At 40.9% G+C, this 20,134-nt stretch overlaps 1 protein-coding gene across 5 annotated transcripts in view; it reads left to right on the forward strand.

The window, feature by feature from the left end:
• Nucleotides 1-7,505: 7,505 nt before the first annotated feature.
• Nucleotides 7,506-20,134, forward strand: part of TNKS1BP1 (tankyrase 1 binding protein 1) — a 53,393-nt gene continuing 40,764 nt past the window's right edge. For all 5 annotated transcript variants that reach the window (XM_083356691.1, XM_083356690.1, XM_083356692.1 and 2 more), the window contains exons 1-4: nucleotides 7,506-7,624; nucleotides 15,407-15,545; nucleotides 17,032-17,797; nucleotides 19,007-19,076. In XM_083356691.1, the coding sequence (XP_083212817.1) occupies nucleotides 7,562-7,624; nucleotides 15,407-15,545; nucleotides 17,032-17,797; nucleotides 19,007-19,076 (1,038 nt within the window). In that variant the 5' untranslated portion in view covers nucleotides 7,506-7,561. The remainder of the gene's footprint in view (nucleotides 7,625-15,406; nucleotides 15,546-17,031; nucleotides 17,798-19,006; nucleotides 19,077-20,134) is intronic.

A 20,134-nucleotide genomic window follows, 5' to 3' on the forward strand; every position in this document is an offset into this window, starting at 1 on the left:
TTTTGCTGATAGGTTTTCTTCATCTTGTGAAAGCATTTGTATTTATGAGGAAAAGAAAATGGAAGACAGTTCAGAGGAATGAGCAAGAAAGTAAGACTAAACAAATAACTGTGCTGATGATAAGGAGTGTAACTGCCAAAATCTTTTAATAGAGGATCAGCTAGATAGTAGTTGCCAGCTGACTTTAAAAAGGGAACCAAGGTCATGTTGTCAAGAAAACATCACAGACACATCTGCCTATGAAATCACCAAGAGTAGAGCCTGACTGAGGCACTCCTTTAAGGAAGGGTTCCTCAAAATGGGTTCTGTGAGAACTTACTGGGATTCTATGAGAGACTCAGAAAAAATAATAATTTACTCAGACCCAGCCAACTTTCCATCACTAGAACTTGGCCTCTTGACTAGGGTTTCCAGGAATTCCAACCTCCCCCCTCCAACTAATAGCATCTGTGGTCTGACAAAGTTTAAAAACCCATTTTAAGGTGTTACGTCTCCATCTGGTGGCCACATTTATACAGTATTATGGCTTCTTAAATACATAGCATCTTCGTATTGCATACAAAAATGAGAAGGCAATTAGCCATGTGTTTTTCTCTGCTACTCACAGCCTATTTTGAAAATATAGCTGCCAGTTTGTCATATGTAATAACAGTTCACAACTGTAGTGCATGTCTAAAATCATAATCTTTACAAACATATAATATGTACGTTCTCCAAACTGCTTTTCAATTTATAGAGGAGGATGTCTTTTCATCCTTGTAACATCAAGCCTTTTACAATATTAACAACATACAGGGTCCATTTTTATCATACGTAATTTAGTTTCCAAACCATGTGCTTTCCTACATATCATCCCTCCTCACAGTCTGGAGGAATGTCCAAGACCCTCCAAGGTCCAGCTGTCATCGTTTGCTTCATGAGTTAATGTGGGTAAAGCCCACAGAATCCTAAATGTGCATTTCAGTAGCGTCCATAAGAATACTGAAATATGGCCAAGACCCTTGCGGTCTTCAATAGCATGTTGTGAGCCTGTCTACATCAAGGATTCTGTGATAAAGCAGGGTGTCACTTGTCAGTAGCTCTTTAAAGTAGGTGTACCTTTTCCTGGGATCAAAGACTGCTTTCTGCAGCTGCAATACAATGCCAGGTAAAATGTACTTGGTTTAAACAGCTGCAGACAGATACTATATATGGACTCGTGGGAACTCTGAACTATTTTTTTCTCTGAATTTGAAGTGTTGCACAGCCCTAATCTTTTATAACCTTCCAGAGGGAACAATGGGCTGATAAGAATACATGACAAGGAAAGGAAAGGGAGAAAATTATTTTCAACAGCAACAGATAAACGGTATTTTTCAGGCAGATGAGACTGAAAGCTAAGCAATGATTGGTTTCAGAAATGTGAATTAAAGAGCAGTAGATTCCTCCTTCTTAGATCTCTTTCAGTTATCTTCTGTAACTAATTTACACAGTAACAAAACAAAAATACAAGAAAATAATGACATTTAAAAATATATATATCAGGGAAGGTAATTTGGTTCAGCAGCTGTTGTACTACTGAGAGTAGCACTTGCCAGCATGTGCAATGTGGGAGAACGATGGAATGTATTACTTTCCCAACACAACAATTAAGGCTGTGATTGTATACAAACACAGCTAGAAATAAGCATATAACTGAACTAAATAAGACATTTCCCCACCTGTTTCTATAGCACTGTCCTGAAAATATGAATAATTAATGTTTTATCCCTAGAAGAATATAACACTATAGAGTAGGTGTTGGAGATTGCTTCATCTCTTGCTTCTATGAGCTGTTTTGTCAACTGAAGTAAGCAGCAAGATAAGGGGAGAGAGCAACTGTGGTGTAGTTATGACAATGATAGCCTTGGATCCTGAAGACCCAGCTTCTAATTTTCTGAGGCATAGAAACCAACTGGGTGTCTTTGGGCCAGTCACTACCTATCAGCCGTAGACTGGGAAATTCAGAAACATCTACCCACCAACCTGCATTGAACTGGTGTGGCAGATTATAGTTCATAATCTCAGGGAAATAATCATTATTTTGCAGTGGATTGACATGGGATGATAATAATAGATAAGGCTCTGAGACCCTGATCTATTATTATCAGCCCATGTCAACCACTGCAATTTTTATTATTATTTTTGTCCCTGTGCTTCTTGCTCACCTATTGTTAATGAAATGAATCTCTTGTGTTTTAAAGAACAAAGGACCCGTGCTTCTTACTCTTCAAGGTATAGCTGAGATAGGAGTAAGGCTTTTCTATCATTTTACTACAAAGATAATGAACATTTATTAGCATCCAATGATAGACTCAAATCCAAGACAGCCATACTATGAACTGACATTATTCTTTTTATGGAAGTTCTGCTGCTTAATTACTCTGTATTTTTTTTACTACTCTGCTTGGGTTCAGGAGCACTTCTCTAACAATGGCTTCCAATCCAAAATCTCTCAGAATGTTACAGGCCCATATTAACTTCCAAGCTGCAAGCTGCAAGCAGCTGAATGATCCAGAGTAAAGAATTACAGAAGAGAGTATAAGTATCCCTGGATAGGCAGAGTAAACATAGAGAAGCAAGACAGACATCTAAGATGGTTTTAGTTTGATGGGTTGCCCTGCCCTGCCCTGTCCTGCAAGGGGCAAAGAAACAGATTCCAAAAGACAACACATCCCAGACCTTTTTATCTTCATAGATTAGATTTGGGAAGAGTAGGATTATTGTGTAATGTTTTTAGAAACTCTTGAATTATGGCAAGTCCTGGAAACACAAAACATTTCTGCAGATAAGGAGCAACAAGCCTGATAAGGCAAAAATAGGAAAGCCTATCTGCATAACTCTGAATATGTAAGTAGCAATATGTTTGTATGAGAGAATGAAGACAGTGGTTTAGGTCAAATTAAAGAAAGCTTACCATACAAAGACTATTGGCTCTATTGTGTATCTGACTGAAAGAATGAGCTCTTTAAGAATGCGAGCATCTCCTCAGACAAAGAGGCAAATCTCTGAACTGAGCAGGCCATACACCAAGAGAATGATCTAGACCAGGGATGTCAAACTCCCAGCCCATGGGTTGGATGCATCATGCAGAAGCCGCACCCACCCCAGCTCTGACAAGGGGGAAAAAAGTCACAATATGTCGCAACACATCACGTGACATGGCGAGTTTGACACCCCTGATCTAGACAATGATTTTTCAACAGATTTGCAAAAAAGAGATTTACTAAAGTCTCAAAGATAGAAAGAAAAAAAATAGAGAAATCAAATCCTATGATAACATCTGGATGAATTAAAGATTATTAGAAGTATAAGGAAGGAATATACACTTGGATTTGTTTGACCAGGGCTAATAAAAGACATTCTGTGAAGTTCTAATAAAATGTATGGAGTTTTTGCTGATCCTGGGACTAAAATGTTGAGGATTTATGGATTTGCATATAGAGAAGTGATAGATTACGGGAAGAAAAGATGTTTGTTTCTAACCTTATAGGTAGTGAAGATGTATCAAATGTCAGTCCTCAAGAACCAAGAAAGATATGTATAATTACCTCTGAGCAATTTCCTTTATTATTCTTCATCTATATACAGAAATCTTGCCAAGATAAAGCAGCTACTTGCATAATTAAAGATATACTTTGAGAATTGCTAGGGAAGAGCCTTTTAACTCTCTACCAAACTATCTAAGCTTTACAGTATTTGGCCCTCTGGAGTGCAGTCCCTCCCTCCCTCCTGGGAATCCAGACTATATTCCACCACATCCAATTTGTTTATATTTCTTGTGACGAAGACCGGAAGTCACTTCTTTATGTATTACTTTTCTTTCCTTTTTATGTTCTTTTTCATTTTCTTTCTTTGCACTTTTTATTGTATTTTTCCTTCTCACTGAGTTTAGTTTGCATTTGCTTTTACTGTTATAATTAAAATCTGCAATATACATGATTTTAAAAATGGTGATGATGTCCTAGATTCTTTTGTCTCTGCCATTGTGTTTTATTGTACTGAAACAAGCAATAATCAAGATTATAATACCCAAAATACATGAGCAGGAATACCTAGTGGAAACAATGACATTCTCCGAAGCCTCTAATTTCTAGGCTAGAGAAAAATGGAGATCACATCTGAGGGCATTTTGACCCAAGCGGGAAAAGTCCTCCCCTAACCCCACCCCCAATGCTTCAGAGATGCAAATGAGAATTAGGGAGAATTAGCCAAGAGGGAGGTTTATTTTCTGAAAGGAAGGCAAAATAGACAAGATGAAAAAGGCAGGACTACCACCCTAAAGGACAGGAAATGACGCCTGTTGGGATGAAGAAAGTGATGTCTTCTGTTGTGTACTGGTTTCTTTGTTGCAAGCAGGAGATGAGGTGAGAGAGTTCAGGCAGGAACATGCTTTACTGAATGCAGGAACTGAACTGTTAACCAAGGCTTCTATGCAGCTATTTATACTGCTGGCCACTAGGCGGCGGCCAATAGGTTTGAAGGAGCGTATTGCCGCCCTAGAGCCAACCAATGGTGGTCCTGGAGACTGCTTGTCTGAGGAGCCAGTGACCGTTACCCAACTCCCTGATTAAGCAATCTCAAACAGCATTCAAAGACACGTGGTACAGTTCAAGTAAAACAATTCCAATACATTACATCTTCCTCAGATGTTTTACTGCTAGAGACTCCAAAGAGGGCAGCCAACTTAACTCTATCCAGGTAAACAACTAGGATAGTGGAGCAACTGTTCCAATGTTTAAAAACTTTGTTGATCTTGATTCAGGTTGCAAAGGGCAGATTATGGTGGCAAATAGGAAGCAAATATGTTCGCAGAGGACTGGGGAGGCTGGAACATAGACCAGACTGAGTGATGAAGATACATTTTTGTGTGTGGAGGATGCACTGGACTCCCTAGATTTGGACTCCATTTTACTAAGCATGAGTTATATAGTCCTGAAAGAACAGTCAGCTGAATTTGCTAATAGAGGTTGCTCAAGAACAAGTAAAGATGGAGATCCACTTTGGAAGAAACACCGTCGGAATCTGGACTTTTCAGAATGGATTCCCCAAAGGATTGCAAATTCTCTGGCAGAAGAGAATCCATTGAAGTTGGAAAGCTAGCAAAGCAATAAAGAAGGAGGCATTACCTTGAATTTTGATTCAGAAAATTGGGACATCAGAATTTTGAGCAAATCGGGTTGATACAAAGGGAAGAATCGGCTATAAATTGCAAAACCACAAACTGGAAGCGTGCCAGTCAGCACATATGCAGAGTTTATGGAAGAAATGTCTGAGAGAATCAAATATTAAAATTACTGAAAATATGGAAAATATAGAAAATGTGCTACACAACAGCATTTAGCGGGTAAGGAAATTTAGACTGCCCATTGAGTCAAATGGAGGAAACATCCATTTTTAAATTTTTCTTGGACTAAAAACAGTAAAGGAACTAGCAATCCAGAAATATACCACAGACTAACACTTGGAACGCCTTGGGCAGGCTACTCAGATGCCCGGAGGTGTCTATATAAAGATCAGAATTGGGCTAGCAATGGTTTCCCCATGTTGGATTTTGAACAAGCGGGACAGAAAGAGTGTTTAAGTTTTTGAACTTTGGGCTTGCATAGCATGGAAAGCTATGAAAATAAAGAAATGGCTTATAGAACAAATCAATTCACAACTCTCACTCAAGGCATAAATGATCAGGCTCAAGTTATCATACTTTGGACACATTGTGTGAAGACCTAGCTATAAATCTGGGGTACTAGCAGATGGATGAACTGAGTTACTGTACAAGACTATTGGATCTACTATATGGATCAGCCGAACCAAAGAATCCCTAAGACCACCCCTACCCACACAGACAGGCTAGTCACCAGAATATAAACTGACAGCAAACAGTACCCATTACTACCATACCATTGATGTTGTTACCTAATTTGGGTAATGAAACATCTACAAGAAAACAAGCTGAGAGCACCAAGGACCCCACATTTCAACACTGAGCTACAAATATTCTCCTTCAGTGGAGCTACTATTGGTAGACCAGATCGGGGACATATCATACTAGAGATAATCTGGCTACTGAGTCCACACCAACCTGATGGCACACAACAAGCTACTAAAATTAGTTAACAGCGCACACGTACTGTGTATACAGGCTTTCTCAAAAGTAACTCATATTCCGTTCAGCGGACTTTACTTTTGGAGAATATGAGGTTTAGTCTAAAAGAGAAAAAATAGGAAAGAGTGGCGTCCCAGCCAGTCCCTATCCCAAAATAGTTGCCCGGGCAGGCTGTTATTAATTACGTTCTTCAATCCGAAACCTTCACGTCTCAGATCCCAGAGCAGGAGGAGCCTCACCCAAAGAGTTGCGATCATCGGTATCTGGGCGGGGCTTTAAGGAACAAGGGACCGCCTTCCTTTTTTGGAGTGGGTGGGGTGCCTGTTAGAATGCTGCTTGTTCCGTTTCTGTTGTAGGGGAGAGTGGAAATTAGTTACGCAGTCGATATATATATATATATGTATGTATGTGTGTGTGTGTGTGTGTGTGTGTGTGTGTGTGTGTATGTATGTATGTATGTATGTATATGTATGTATGTATGTATATATGTGAAGGGACGCGGTGGCTCAGTGGGTTAGGACGCTGAGCTTGTCGATCAGAAGGTCGGCAGTTTGGCGGGTCGAATCCCGAGTGCCGCGTAACAGAGTGAGCGCCTGTTACTTGTCCCAGCTTCTGCCAACCTAGCAGTTCGAAAGCACGTAAAAATGCAAGTAGAAAAATAGGGACCACTACGGTGGGAAGGTAACAGCGTTCCGTGCGCCTTTGGCGTCTAGTCATGCCGGCCACATGACCACGGAGACGTCCTCGGACAAGCGCTGGCTCTTCGGCTATGAAACGGAGATGAGCACCGGCCCCTAGAGTTGGAAACGACTAGCACGCATGTGCGGGGGAACCTTTACCTTTACCTTTATGTATATATGTATATATATATATATATATATATATATATATATATATATATATATATATGTATGTATGTATGTATGTATGTATGTATGTATGTATGTATGTATGCATGCATGCATGCATGCATGCATACTGGTACTTGTCGAATAAGAAAAGCTGCGCGGGTTGGAGGCTTGCGCGGGCAGGGACTTGCTTTCAAAGTTTTGCATATTAGTCACAACTACAGGAGAACGCAACAAGCCAGAATGAACACCGCATATTTATTGCGCATACTTCAAATGCAAATCACAGGCTCATTAGCATCCATGCTTATCGGGCGGGGAATCATGTTTGCAGATACGCTTCAGGTTACAAAAGGGAGGCGCATTTGCCCAGCCCCACCCTTCAGCCGCTCTCGTAGACCAGTTTTTTTCCTTAATAAGGCGGCAGGCGACGGGTTCTCGTCCAACGGAAGCTGAGACTCCCTCGCTAGCCCGGCCTTTCCCTAAGCACTCCGGCCTCCTCGCTGTGACACGTGGGGTTGGGTGTCACCGCGGCCATGAATATGAAATAGAGCGGGCGTGGCCAGCCTGGGCCTTGATTGCGAACGTCATGAATATGCAAACAGTGCGAGGATCGTCGGAGCCTCCATCGGGCCCCGGATCGCGGAGCCTGGTAAGAAGGCGTCCGCGGACGCCCCCCCCCGCCGGGAAGGTGGGGAGCCGCGCGGTGAAATTGCGGCTTGCAGAAAATGGTGGTGGGCTGCCGGAGGCTCTGGGCGGGAGAGGTAGGGGGAGGGTGGAGGCCGGTGGATAGGGGGGGGCAAAAAAAGGGGGAAGGATCCCGAAGCGCATGTGAAAAGGGGGGGAAGGCCGAGACCACCCCCAAATGTTAAAGAGTTGGGGGTCTTGGAAACGGGACGGTTACGAGGGAGGTCGCTTGCGAGCAGTCGAGCCATCGCGGCGGCGATCTGTTCTCAAAATCGTAATTGCTGCGAGGGTTTGTAAAAGGCCTGGTCTGAAGACCTGACCGGCTAACAGTACGGGCAAGGATGGCGGACTGGCTGCAGCGGGAAGGCCAGTGAGGTTAGTGCCATATGGTATGGGGCTGCGCTACTTTGTGTGTCGCCTGGACTCCCCCCGGGGGCTGTTCCTTGCCCTGGTTTGTCGCCGAAATTTGGAACCGTGTGGTGCCTCGTTTTCCTGTAGCTGGAATCCCTCTTATATTTAATCTTTCCTCTTCCTCTTGCCTGCCTGGAGTACTTTGCAACGCTACCTCTCTCCAACCACTCCCTCTCTTGGCTGAGGTTCCAGATACACACACCACACACACACACACACACCACACACACACACCCTTTTAAAACTTACTGAATAGCAATTAGTGCAGACAGTGACCCTAAAATACACCCTCTGACCTGTTCTTGAAGCACATTCTTTCCCAGTCCCTGCCTGCCTTGGGAAAAGAATGGTCTGAGTCAGTCTAGGATAATTCTTCAAATGACATTTTGGCATCATTATTTCTGCCTTTTTGTTTACAATGCAGCTCCTTCCCTGATAGGAATAATCTGTTCTCTTTGTCTCCTTGAGCAAAATTACTTGCTAGAAATCTTCTATACACCTTCCAGTTTTTAAAACCACGTTCTTATCTGCTTAACTGAATTGTATCCTTTGATACTTTTTTTAACTTTGCTTTCAAAATCTTGGGATAACCTCCTACATCTGCCCTGTTTTTATTTGGATCTGTTGCTGAGAAATCAGTTTGAACTAAAAGAGCCACCAAGTGTTCCTTCCCAGGAAGGAGGGGGGAAACCACAACAAGGGGGTAGTGGCTCAAGAGACTGGTTCCTCCACCAGCCAGAAGGAACATCAGATCCTAAGCACAGTTAGGACTGGAAGTATGGTAACACTTTGGTGGTTCTGGACTCATCTTTTAGCTGAAGGAACAAGAGGCGCATGTTGCTTTGCAAGGGAGAATGTCTGGAAGCCAAGATCAGCCCAGTTTAAATTACACATGAATGCCAGCATATTGCTCTTCCTTTCCTTTCCACTCCCTGTCTCTTGTGTGTGTCTTTCTGGGTTGTGAACTAGTGGGCAGGGCCTTTCTCTTACTTTTGGTGAATGTCAACAGCTTTGGAAGAGAGTTATATTTACGTATTTTATTTTATTTATTTTAATTCCATTTATATCCCGCCCTTCTCCAAAGACTCAGGGCGGCTTACAAGCTTAGCAGTATGAAAAGCAATGTTGAAATAAACCCATCAGTCTTTACCATAAAATTTATGCTTGTGTTTTTATTAAGCAATGTTAAAATAAGCCTAATAGTCTTGGGTTTTTATTAAGCCAGTCTGGTTTCATCTAAAACCCCTATTCTTGCAAGTTTTTTAAAAGGCCATCTGCACTTACTTATTCTTCTCTACTTCTCTACCACTGTCCTTTCCCTAAGGAGGCCCCTCTTGGTTAACCATCCCATGACAGCTTTTAATCCTTGTTCTTATAACAATCGTGTGTGCGCTGTGATCAGTCTTCTCTAACTGTGGGCATCATCCAGGTGTATGGACTTCAATTCCCACTAGATTTCTTTATTTTTCCATTTTTTATTAATTTTCCAATTTTCCAATATTATTTTTAAAAAGCAAGGTGGTGTCCGGGTTACAATATTTCCATTTCAGACAAATACATATTATTACAAATCTCCAAATTGTTGTAACCAATACTTCCTCTCTCTTTTTTCCTTTAATACACACTATCTCTTATCTAAATTAACATACTTCTCATTGCTAGCCATCAGTCATTTAATAGTTTTCTTATATTTATCAATACTTTAGTATATTTTAACATTTCATCTTTAAAACATCAAACACCTGATATATTTTTCTAGCTTTAATTTTACATTGATATTAAAATTAAACGTTTAAAATTTCTCATTTTCATATTGCTAAATAACCTCCTTTCCCTTTACATAATTTTCTCCAATACCTAATAATGTAATACACTTCTTATTTATCTCATTTCCATATCACTCCCACTAGATTTCTTATCAGGGGTGTTCTCAATGGAAAAGCCAGAGTTGGTACACTCACATCTGGAAATTCCCCCAGTTCAGGAAGGCTTTTACATGTAAACCTTTCATACATATAATAGAGATCAATGCCTTCTGCCAACATTTTATAAATAGGATATAATGTAAAACAAGAATCCATAAATGGCAAGGGATTTACTTGAATGTATATTATATTTCAGACTGGATTGCATGTTGGGGGCTCTTGAAAGACATGGTGATAACTTTTCTTTCTCTTTTTATCAGTTTATTAATTTAGAGAATTTATATGGCTGCCCATTCATTCTCAGTGACTCTGAGCTGCTTATAAAAAGTAAAAACCAAATTTACAAATAATACCCTCCCCCATGGACAGCAATTAATCAAACCACTTGGTGGACTCCATCCCACTCTGGGTTCCCCAAGCCCATTGGCAAAACTGGATTTTCAGAGCCTTGCGCAAGAGTGTCAAAGTGGAAGCCAGTCTAATTTCCATGGGGATGCTATTCCAAAGGGAGGGAGCCACCACAGAGAAGGCCTTTCTTCTGAGTCCCACCAGACGTACCTCCCTAGGAGAGGGGACCATTGTCATTACTTTCCTTTAATGAAGAAGTAACTTCCTTGCCTCACTCCTTTACGAGAAATGTGACCAAAGGACGAATGGTTTTAGATGATGAGATCTACAATTGGTAACCTGGTTGAGTACTAATTGCACAAGATGAGTTCCCACATAATGAAGACTTTTGGAAGAGATACTTGTGCTGAGAAAACATCACTTATTCTCCACATCTGGAGTACTTATCACTACTATGGAGGGAATCCCAATCCACTCAGCCCTTTCCCTCTAGGGCCTCCCACATGCCTGCTAATGTTCTATGGAAGGAAAATTCAATGTTACCCTTTTTTTGGCAAGGGTTTTCTATTTTTATCTATTTCCTTTTAGCATAGAGTTGCTGAAAGATGTAAATGGGAGTTGGGAAAATGTTTAGTATGTTTACTTCTCTATGTCCATCCACTCCTGAAGAGTGCTTATATAAATAACTTCTAGAGGAGTTCGGATTTTTTAAAAGTACAGTGGAAAAAATATCAATTTTAGTTGTGGTTTTGGAGCTAAATGTATCTGAAATGAATAGAGTTTGTTAATTTCACCCATTTTTCTTGTCGTTTTTAGAGCTTCAAATTCTGGATAGATTGCATTTAGAACACAGTGCAGGGATACTCCTTAGAGTAGTTAGAGGCAGAATTTACACATTGTGAGTCACATTTTCAAACCAAATGGAACAACTAGGTTAGTTCAGTACAAGCTTGTAAGAATGGTATCTATTGCAATAGGTTTATTTCTATATTATAAGAGATATTTCAGTTACTGTTGATCAGCATTTTTAAATAGTTAAAAAAGAATTAGAATGCAATAATTTGGAGAAACTTGTTTAAATTCCTGGGGGCAAGTAAGGAACAAGCCTTTTTGTTAGAGAAGGCAACTAGCATAAGAAGCATTCTATACAACTGTGTGTGTCAGTGATCGTCTTGGACTATCATACTTTACCATGCTCATTGCCTGTGCTGATTTAGGACAGTTAGAATTGACATCTAAATGACCTGCAGGCCAAATGTCCCCATCTCTGCTCAAGAAAAATGAAACAGTTCTATTTCAATTTGGTTTTGAACTAGTTGATCACTAGTTATACCGGGACTGATAACCCTGGATGCTTAATCCACCAGTAGTATAAAGAAGGTCTACAACAGAGGTCCCCAACCTTTTGGGCACCAGGGACCAGTTCTGTGGAGAAAGGTTTTTCCATGGACCGGAGAGTGTGTGGTTTTGTGTGTTGCCTGCATCCCACAGATGGGGCTTTGCTTGTTTGTGTGGACCAGTTGCTGGCATGCCATGGCCCGGTACTGGTCCGTGGACCAGCGGTTGGGGACCCCTGGTCTACAAGATACTTATTTGGATTTTTCTGTAGGAGATGTTTTATTGAATATCTTAAAAGGTATGAATATTTTATAACAGGAGTTTACGTAGATATTTAACAGTGCCCTTTGGGCATTCTGTCATTTCTGTTTCTTGGCTCAGTTTTTACACTTGCTGCCTTCTTACATGTACATTTTTGGCGTCTCTGTGTCTCAAGTTTCTTTCCTTCTGTATTTTCTCTGCTATTTGCTTGTTCCCCAGGATTTCCTCAATCAGATCCTTCTTATAATCCCAATGGGAGGGGGGAGGAGTTCTTGTGTAATTTAAAGTTGCAGTGTCTCAAATTGTAGTTAAGTGTTGATTCTGATTCAAGTTCTAAGAATTCCTTTTTTCTCCAATTGCTTGTCATGTAATCACTAGATCAGGGGTAGGCAACCTTGCTCTTTTATGACTTGTGGACTTCAATTCCCAGAATTCCTGAGTCAGCATGGCTGGACCAGGACTTCTGGGTATTGAAGTCCACAAGTCATAAAAGAGCCAAGGTTGCCTACCCCTACACTAGATGATTTAGATGCTTCAATTGAATTTTATGCTTAGCTATTATTTAATTTATCTGCCTTGGGTAAATCACTGTCTCTCTTGTTTTAGTTCCCTAAACAGAAGGAACTAATTTTGTCTTACATCACCAAATTCTAAGAAGTATAATGAACATTTCTAAATTGAAAGCAATAATTACTCTGCTTTAGAAGTAACTTTTTTTCTTTGCATACTGAGTCTTTCTTTGGTCCTTGCAGCTTGCTTGTCATTCTACACACTTATTTTCCGCTTTTCATCACTGTAGCCCAAGGCTCATTTGGATAATACGATGTATTTCCTTGTCTAAAAATTTTCTTTAAAGATGCATTACAATTAATTTTAAGGAATCCCCCACCAACATTTTTTTTTCTATGAGAAAGTACTTACAGGTAGTCTTCAACTTAAGATCACAATTGAGCCCAAAATTTCTGTTGCTAAGCAATACAATTGTTAAGTGATTCATGTCTCATTTTACAACCTTTTTTGCTATGGTTGTTAAGTGAATCACTAAAGTTGTTGACTGAGTCAAGTGGTCATTTAGTAAATCTGGCTTCCTCTATTGACTTTGCTTGCTTGTCAGATGTTCCCTAAGAAGGTTGCAAATGACAATTCCAAGATCCCAGGATGCTGCAATCATCGTATATACATGCTGGTTGCATGTATTTGATCATGTGACTGTAGGGATGCTGCAATTGTCATAACTGTGAAAACTGGTCATAAGTCACATTTTCAGTGCCATTGTAATTCTGAATGGTCATTAAGCAAATGGTTGCACACTGAGGACTACCTGCATAGAAGAATTGGGGGTTAGAGTTAGGGTTAGATTTTGCATCTACTTGAGAGATTGTAATAGAAAAAAATGGTTTGTTTTAAAGGCTTTGAAGCCAAAATGTGGAACACGTATGAAAGAAAGCCTCTTTCATCCCCTGACCCCCACCCACAGGGTTCTTCCACTTGAAAAACTCTGAGGAAAAGAATTTTGCTGTGATAATTTCTACTTATTTCTACCTATTCAAAAACTCCATAAATTCTTTTCATCATGTGATATTCTCAGCCAGAGTCCCAGTTCTTTGTTTACTCATTGTGCATATTTTCCCGAAGTATGTACTTCCTCTTTGAAGGGTTACTTCATACTTATTTTATATGGATTTTCAGTGCAGGAAGAAAAGTAAGCTATCTAATAACATGAATGCATTTCTCTCTTTCTCCAAATACGTTACTTTTCAGAGACAGGTAACATTTATGTAGATCAACCTTATGTGCGCACTGGACTGGACTGTTTGATAAAATGCTGTTACATTACCTTATATTTGGAATGTTTCTCAGTTTTACCCTGGTTGACAAATATTTTCTACAACCTGATTCTGTAGATATATTGGGACTACAACCATCATATCTGCTGGGTGCCTTTATGGATCAAAGCAGATTGAGTAGTCTGTATTGGATGGTAGTTCAAGAGCAAAGTCTTTGCATAATTGGAATTAAGATTAAGAAAAGAGAAAAGGGTAGAAAAAATTAGTACAGATAATCCTTGTTTATAACCAGTCTTTGCATATATAGTCTTAGTACGTTTGTAAGGCCAAGAAAAACGTAGGGACTGTGTGGTTTCACTTAGCAAATGCTTCATTTGATGATTGTGTTTCTGATCCCAATTCTGGTTGCTAAACAAGCACTACCTGTATGTGGATAATACAAAGATTCAACTTGAGTCAGTGTTATCCGCAGAAGAGGTTGGCTTGCAGATACAAAGGGGTGAGATGAAGGGCTAAGCAGCAAGCGGAGAGCTGTCAATCCTTCATTCATTCAGGCATGGAAGAAGTTGCTTGCTGGTCCCCAAGAGGCAGAGAATGGAGGTGTCTTTACAGTCTTTCAGGGATACCTTGTTCTCCTCCCTTTGTCGATTGTGGCATTTTTTTTTCTGACTAAAGGGAAGCTCTTACGAGCCCTTCTTTGGCCTCATTCTGGGTCCACTTCTGCTTCGAATATAGCCAGTTGGAACAGTTTCTGCTACACACACTCTTTGTAATGCTGTTTCCCTTCTTAGAGAGAGTTTGGCCCATTGTTGAAATCTAGTGGGAGGTCGTTGCTGTAGTGATGGGAGCAGGCCCCAGCTTTACCTCATTGAATTCCAGTGGCTCTGCCAAGTGATTGAGAAATCAGGAGAAGGGAAGCACTCCAGATGTTTACTCCTTACCCTGCACAGTCTGGTTGGGAACATACAGCTGGGATGGCGCTGAGCTGAATTTCTCCCATTACTGGGGGTGGGGGGGAGAGGGAGGTAGCTGAAAGGAACTTGGAAGGGAGAGAATGGCTCCGATTAGAATAGCAGCCAAATGGGAGTGCTGTGGTGAAATGACAAGAGCTGACAACAGAAAGAAAGAAAGAAGGAAAGAAAGAAAGAAAAAAGAATGAAAGAAAAAAAGAAAGCACAGCAGTGAAAGCATTAAATGGAGAGAATAGCAAGTTGGCAGAGGAGGAGAGGGTGTGACAAAGGTGGTGCAAGTACTGTGCAGAACAGGACAGCAGCACAGGTTAGGAAATCTAAAATCTTGATGCATTGATGGTTTTCTACTTTCAGTGTGAGTCATGGCCTGTGAGAGCTGTGCTCCCTTCATCCTTGTTCCAGCCTGCCCTGGGAGTGGCTTAAAATAATCTCTCTCTCCCTCCCTCCCTCCCTCTCCCTCTCTCCCTCTCTGTTTCTCTCTGTCTCTCTTTGTCTCTCTCTCTCACTCTCTGAGAGAAAGACAATGAATGGTACCTCGTATTAAAGCTAACACCTACCTAAAATAGTAAGCAAAAGTATTGGGGAAATTTCATTTTGATGGTTTAATATCAGTGCTGTGCCATTAGATAAGAAACCTTGGTTATCTCTTGAGAGGATTTTGCAAATTGCCTAATTTTCTTTTTGTGCCTGTGTGTGTATGTCCTAGGGGCTGGCCTTTATGCTGACTTCTGAGTCGCAGCCTGATGTGATGGATTCTAAGCCTCAGTCGCTGTGTTCTTCATTTTCCATCACCGCTGCCAATGGCCGTAAAGACACTAAACTACCGTCAAGCAGCCCTGAGATAGGTATATCCCAAACGACAGCAGAACTGGGTTCCTTACCACGTGGCAATCGGCCAGGTTTTCTTTTGCTAATAAGAAAGTGGTTCTCCTAAGAATTAAGCGCTGAATGTTAATATGAAATGGCTCTTTCTGTAGTACTGCAGATTGCACATATGGGAAGACATTTTCTGATGTACTCTTATGCATAATTTTCCTTCCCACCTCTGAAATATTGAACACTAAAGGCCACTTTTTGCTAACATTCTATGTTGTAGGTTCAGGAAGATTTTTTTGTTGTTGTTCCTTCTTTCAGGACACAAATTGGGACTCCAAAATTTCGTCCCTCCTATAGTCTAAAGTGCTCCTTATACCTGGGTAAACCCAACATTAAAATGGGTAAAAATGTATTTTTCTTTGGGTAATGGGTTCATGTGTTGATATCCAGTCACAACAAGGATATTTAAATTGATTTAAAATGTTTTCCCTATGTTGGGTAATAGGACTTTCTGATAAATGGTTTTGGATAATGAAGGAAAAAAATTGCTGGTCTAAAATGAAATAATCTTCCAGGAGCTTTAACCTTGTGAATTTGGTAGTCTATCAAGGATTGATTTTACTTTTTTAGCCTGAGACTCTTGCACCTTAAAATGCAGCCCGCAGAGTCTTTCATGGGCTGTGCTGTATTTTTCTTTTGTCACTAGAGATTTGCAGGCTTGGTAAGCTGTCCAGTGTGACCTGTGTCCCAAGTTGCATACAGTCTTCATGGAAAATGTTAACAAATTATGCCCACTTTATTCCCCTCTCCGCTCTGCTGCCACTCCATTTTCAGCACAGCATGCTTATAGCTTTTTATCAGAGGAAAAAGAATGATGTTTGAAATACATGCATGTTATTGCACTTGCCTAATCATAAATTCTTGTAATCGCTGAACGAGCTTCTACTGCTAAAAGGATAAGAGGACTTAAATCTTTTCCAAAGCAAGCTACTCTAGCTTTGCCAGGAAGACAGTGGACTGTTAAACCTTTCCTCATCGTAGAGCACAGATTCAATAATAACCCCTGATAATTGGGAAATTAAGCATAAAGGGCATTAGTAACACTAATTTAGGCTAAGAATTTTTGTATTGGAGCCTTACAATTTATTTTATTTATTTTTTATTTATTTTTATTTTAATTCCATTTATATCCCGCCCTTCTCCGAAGACTCAGGGCGGCTTACAAGCTTAGCAGTAGCCTTCATTCTATGTATATGCCTGCTTAATAGGGCTTTCACACACACCCCAAGCGGCATTATTACAAAGTCAGCTTAATTGCCCCCAGCAATCTGGGTCCTCATTTTACCTACCTCGGAAGGATGGAAGGCTGAGTCAACCTTGAGCCTGGTGGGATGCGAACCTGCACTAATTGCAGGCAGCTGGTGTTACTTAAGAAGGCATTAGCCCACTGCTCCACCAAGGCTCTAATTTAATGGCTATGTGTTTTAACAATTTCCTATTAAATGCTTCTTTCAGGGGATGCCCGTCCAAAGCCACCTGTGAAACCCAAGCCTTGTGTTCTTCCTAAGCCAGCTGTTCCAGTGAAGCCTGTGCCTGCACAGCGCCAGACTCTTTCTGAGGTGCCTTCTGCAGAAAAGATCAACTTGTTGGCTGGGCCTAAGCCGTATAGCAGTGGAGCTGGCAATGCTGTAAAGCGCCTTTCCTTTAACCTGAAGTGCTCTTCAAGAGAGGTTACCAATGGGAAAGAGGTTCCATCTCCTTTCTCCACTGCAAGCAAGTCTTCTGAAGATAAAGAAGATGCTGAGCCCACAAAAAAATCCAGTGCTATTGAAAAAGCTTCTGAGGAGGAATGTAGAGAATCCTCTAGTATAGTCAGGTGCACACTCCCCTTCAAAGTGAAACCGGTGCCAGTAGCAACTAAGCCAGAGCGTTTTCCTGGAACCACAGTGGAGGAAATCTTGGCCAAAATAGAAAAACCCAATGAGAGTTCACCCAGCTCGGACCGGCCTCGGCTAGTACGCTCTTTCTTCAGCCAAGATGGTGGTTCAACTGTTCACCTAGGGCCTAAGGGTTATGTTGCTTTCCGGAGAAGTTCCAGTGGAGAAGAAGGAGTAGGAACAGATCCAGAAGGGTCTGCTTACCGAGTCTCCTGTGAAATTAAGGAGAGGAGTTTGTCAAGGAACAAGGAATTAAAGGAAGAAGACGGGAACTCAAACGTGTCTGAATCTCAGCAGCCAGAGACAGAGGTCAAAAGAAATGAGATTTTCCTTCTTGCAGACAGGTGAGGTACATATAATCACAGCGGACCATTATGGAAGTTCAGCTTTACTGTGTGACTCATCAAGTACATTCTTAGCATAGATATTGATTGTAGATTAGTAGGTGTTCTATTTATTGTTAGCATTCCCAGAAAAATGAAATTAATGCACCAAATGTATCTGACAGTTTCTTTGTTCTTTTACATTTGGCATTAGTGGGGGCAAATGTTGTCTTCAGTCTAAGACTAAAAGATTAGGTTGCTACATTTTTAAGATTCCAGCCCTCTCATATAGGTATACTTGGATCAGTCTCAATTCGACTTGATGTGACTTTTCTCTGAATAATCATGTCTGGAATTGAGCATATTTCTCATAGTTCCATCTTTGCCAGATCACAGATGCAAAGAATGTAAGGTTGCAAGAAATAGCAGCTATTGGATTTAAGTGATATGTTGGTAAGGAAGAGGAGATGACATCTGATGAAATAGAAGATGCTTGGAATATTCAGCAAGATTTAAAATTTCCATAATTTTTGCTTTTGACATTATAATCAGTTCATATAGATCAGGCATGAAGAGCTTCCTCATTCTTATGTAGATTGCATATGTGTTCGGCATGATGCCCTTAATGTTTGCATTTAACAGTATAATCCATTTATTTAGATTAGGCATGAATAGCTTCTCCATTGTTAAGTAGATTATACATGTGATAGGCACAATGCCCTTAAAATAGGGATGGTCCATTTCTATGTGCTTTGAGAGCTAGCCTTTGGACACCCCCTTGTGCCTGGAGCAAGAAGATGTAAAATAAAGTGGCTGTTTCCCACTGCTGCTAGAATTGAAAAAAAAAGTGATATTCAGGATAGTTTAAATTGGAGGAACTTTTAAGTCACTCCACTATTTATCCTTGAAGATGATGAGGAAGAAGGATGATTCTTCTCATTTTTTGGAAGCTTGTGCAACAACTTAGGAGTGTCATCTTCACATGCCCACTTCCTTTGTACAATGGCTGTGGTAGTATGTATGTGGAGAAGGTCACATTCCAAAGAGTTTAAGGTAAATTCTGAAAGACCTTTGAGGGCTTCAGGGTTGGCTATATGTGTTTTAGATTCAGGATCCCTATTTCTCTTTTTGTGGTTGTTGATTTACTTGGTATTCATCCTGCCTGTATAATAATAGAAATAATAGAAGGTTGTTCTGTTCTGTAATAACAATACATCTTTCTGTTGGCAGCTCCAGCCAGCCTAGCATGAGCTGCAAAGAAGACCAACTTGAATCCAGCAGTCCACCATCTTCTCCTGTTGTGAGTTATCTGCAGCTCGGCAATTCCTCCATTGGTCTCTCTCCTTCCAGGCTCTCTTCTGTCTCAGGGTTATCTGCCACCTCTCTCCTTCCAGGCTCCCTCCCTGTAGGGTGCGTGTCTCCTTTCTCTACTAATGCTTCTCTTCAAGAAGAAGTAACCCTAGCAGGAACTTTCATGCATCAGTATTGGTTGTCTCTGCCCAAACTTGTTGCTCTTTGGGGCATAGGTTAGGGCATTGTAAACAAAGAAACACACAATTCTGTATGCTGGTATGTCCAGATGCTTGATGTTTCAAAGTGAAATATTCAACTCTGCAAACTGTGTTAGATGTTAACATCTGCAGTTTATATTTTTCCATCCTGGATGGCATTACCCGGAGTGTAAAAATCTTAGTTACGCTGGTTAGTAGAGCATGAGAGTCTAGATCAGGGGTGTCAAACTGCTGGCCCATGGGCCGGACACATCATCCGGAAGCCACGCCCACCCCGTTGCCGGCAATGGCAAAACCCTCCCAATACGTTGCGCGATGTCACATGATGTCGCGGGTTTGACATGTCTGGTCTAGATAGTTAGTTCAGTACTTTTTTTTTAAACTAACCACGTCTAAGCCAGGAAGAATAAAGCAGTGTTTCTTCAGATCTTAAAAAAAAAAAAGCTGAAGCTAACTACACAGAACCAAAGCTAATACAAAATTACGGGGCCATGGCCAGAGGGAAGGGAGCAGTTGTGACTCAGAGTATATAGTTCAATGACCTGCAAGGTATGTATGAAACAATTCCCACTGCTCGCCCTGCAGCCAAATCTGTTAGGGAAAGCACAGCAGCCTCTTGCTGGGTGCCCTGAATGGGTGATGGTAATGATTAACTCCATTTGCCTTAACTTAAAGAAAAAGAGCCATCAGCTCATTGGGTGTGTTTTATTTGATAACGCTGCTTTGTTTTGCTCCTCTCTCTCTTTGTAAACCTAATCCAAGAGAAGGCAAAGGCTGAGGTGGGTGGAGCAGGCACTTTTGTAGTTACTGGACAGTGTTGACTGATTTCTTCAGCTTCTCTTTTCCC

Source organism: Vipera ursinii, assembly GCF_947247035.1.
Source record: "Vipera ursinii genome assembly, chromosome: 1".
Taxonomy (NCBI): Eukaryota; Metazoa; Chordata; class Lepidosauria; order Squamata; family Viperidae; genus Vipera; species Vipera ursinii.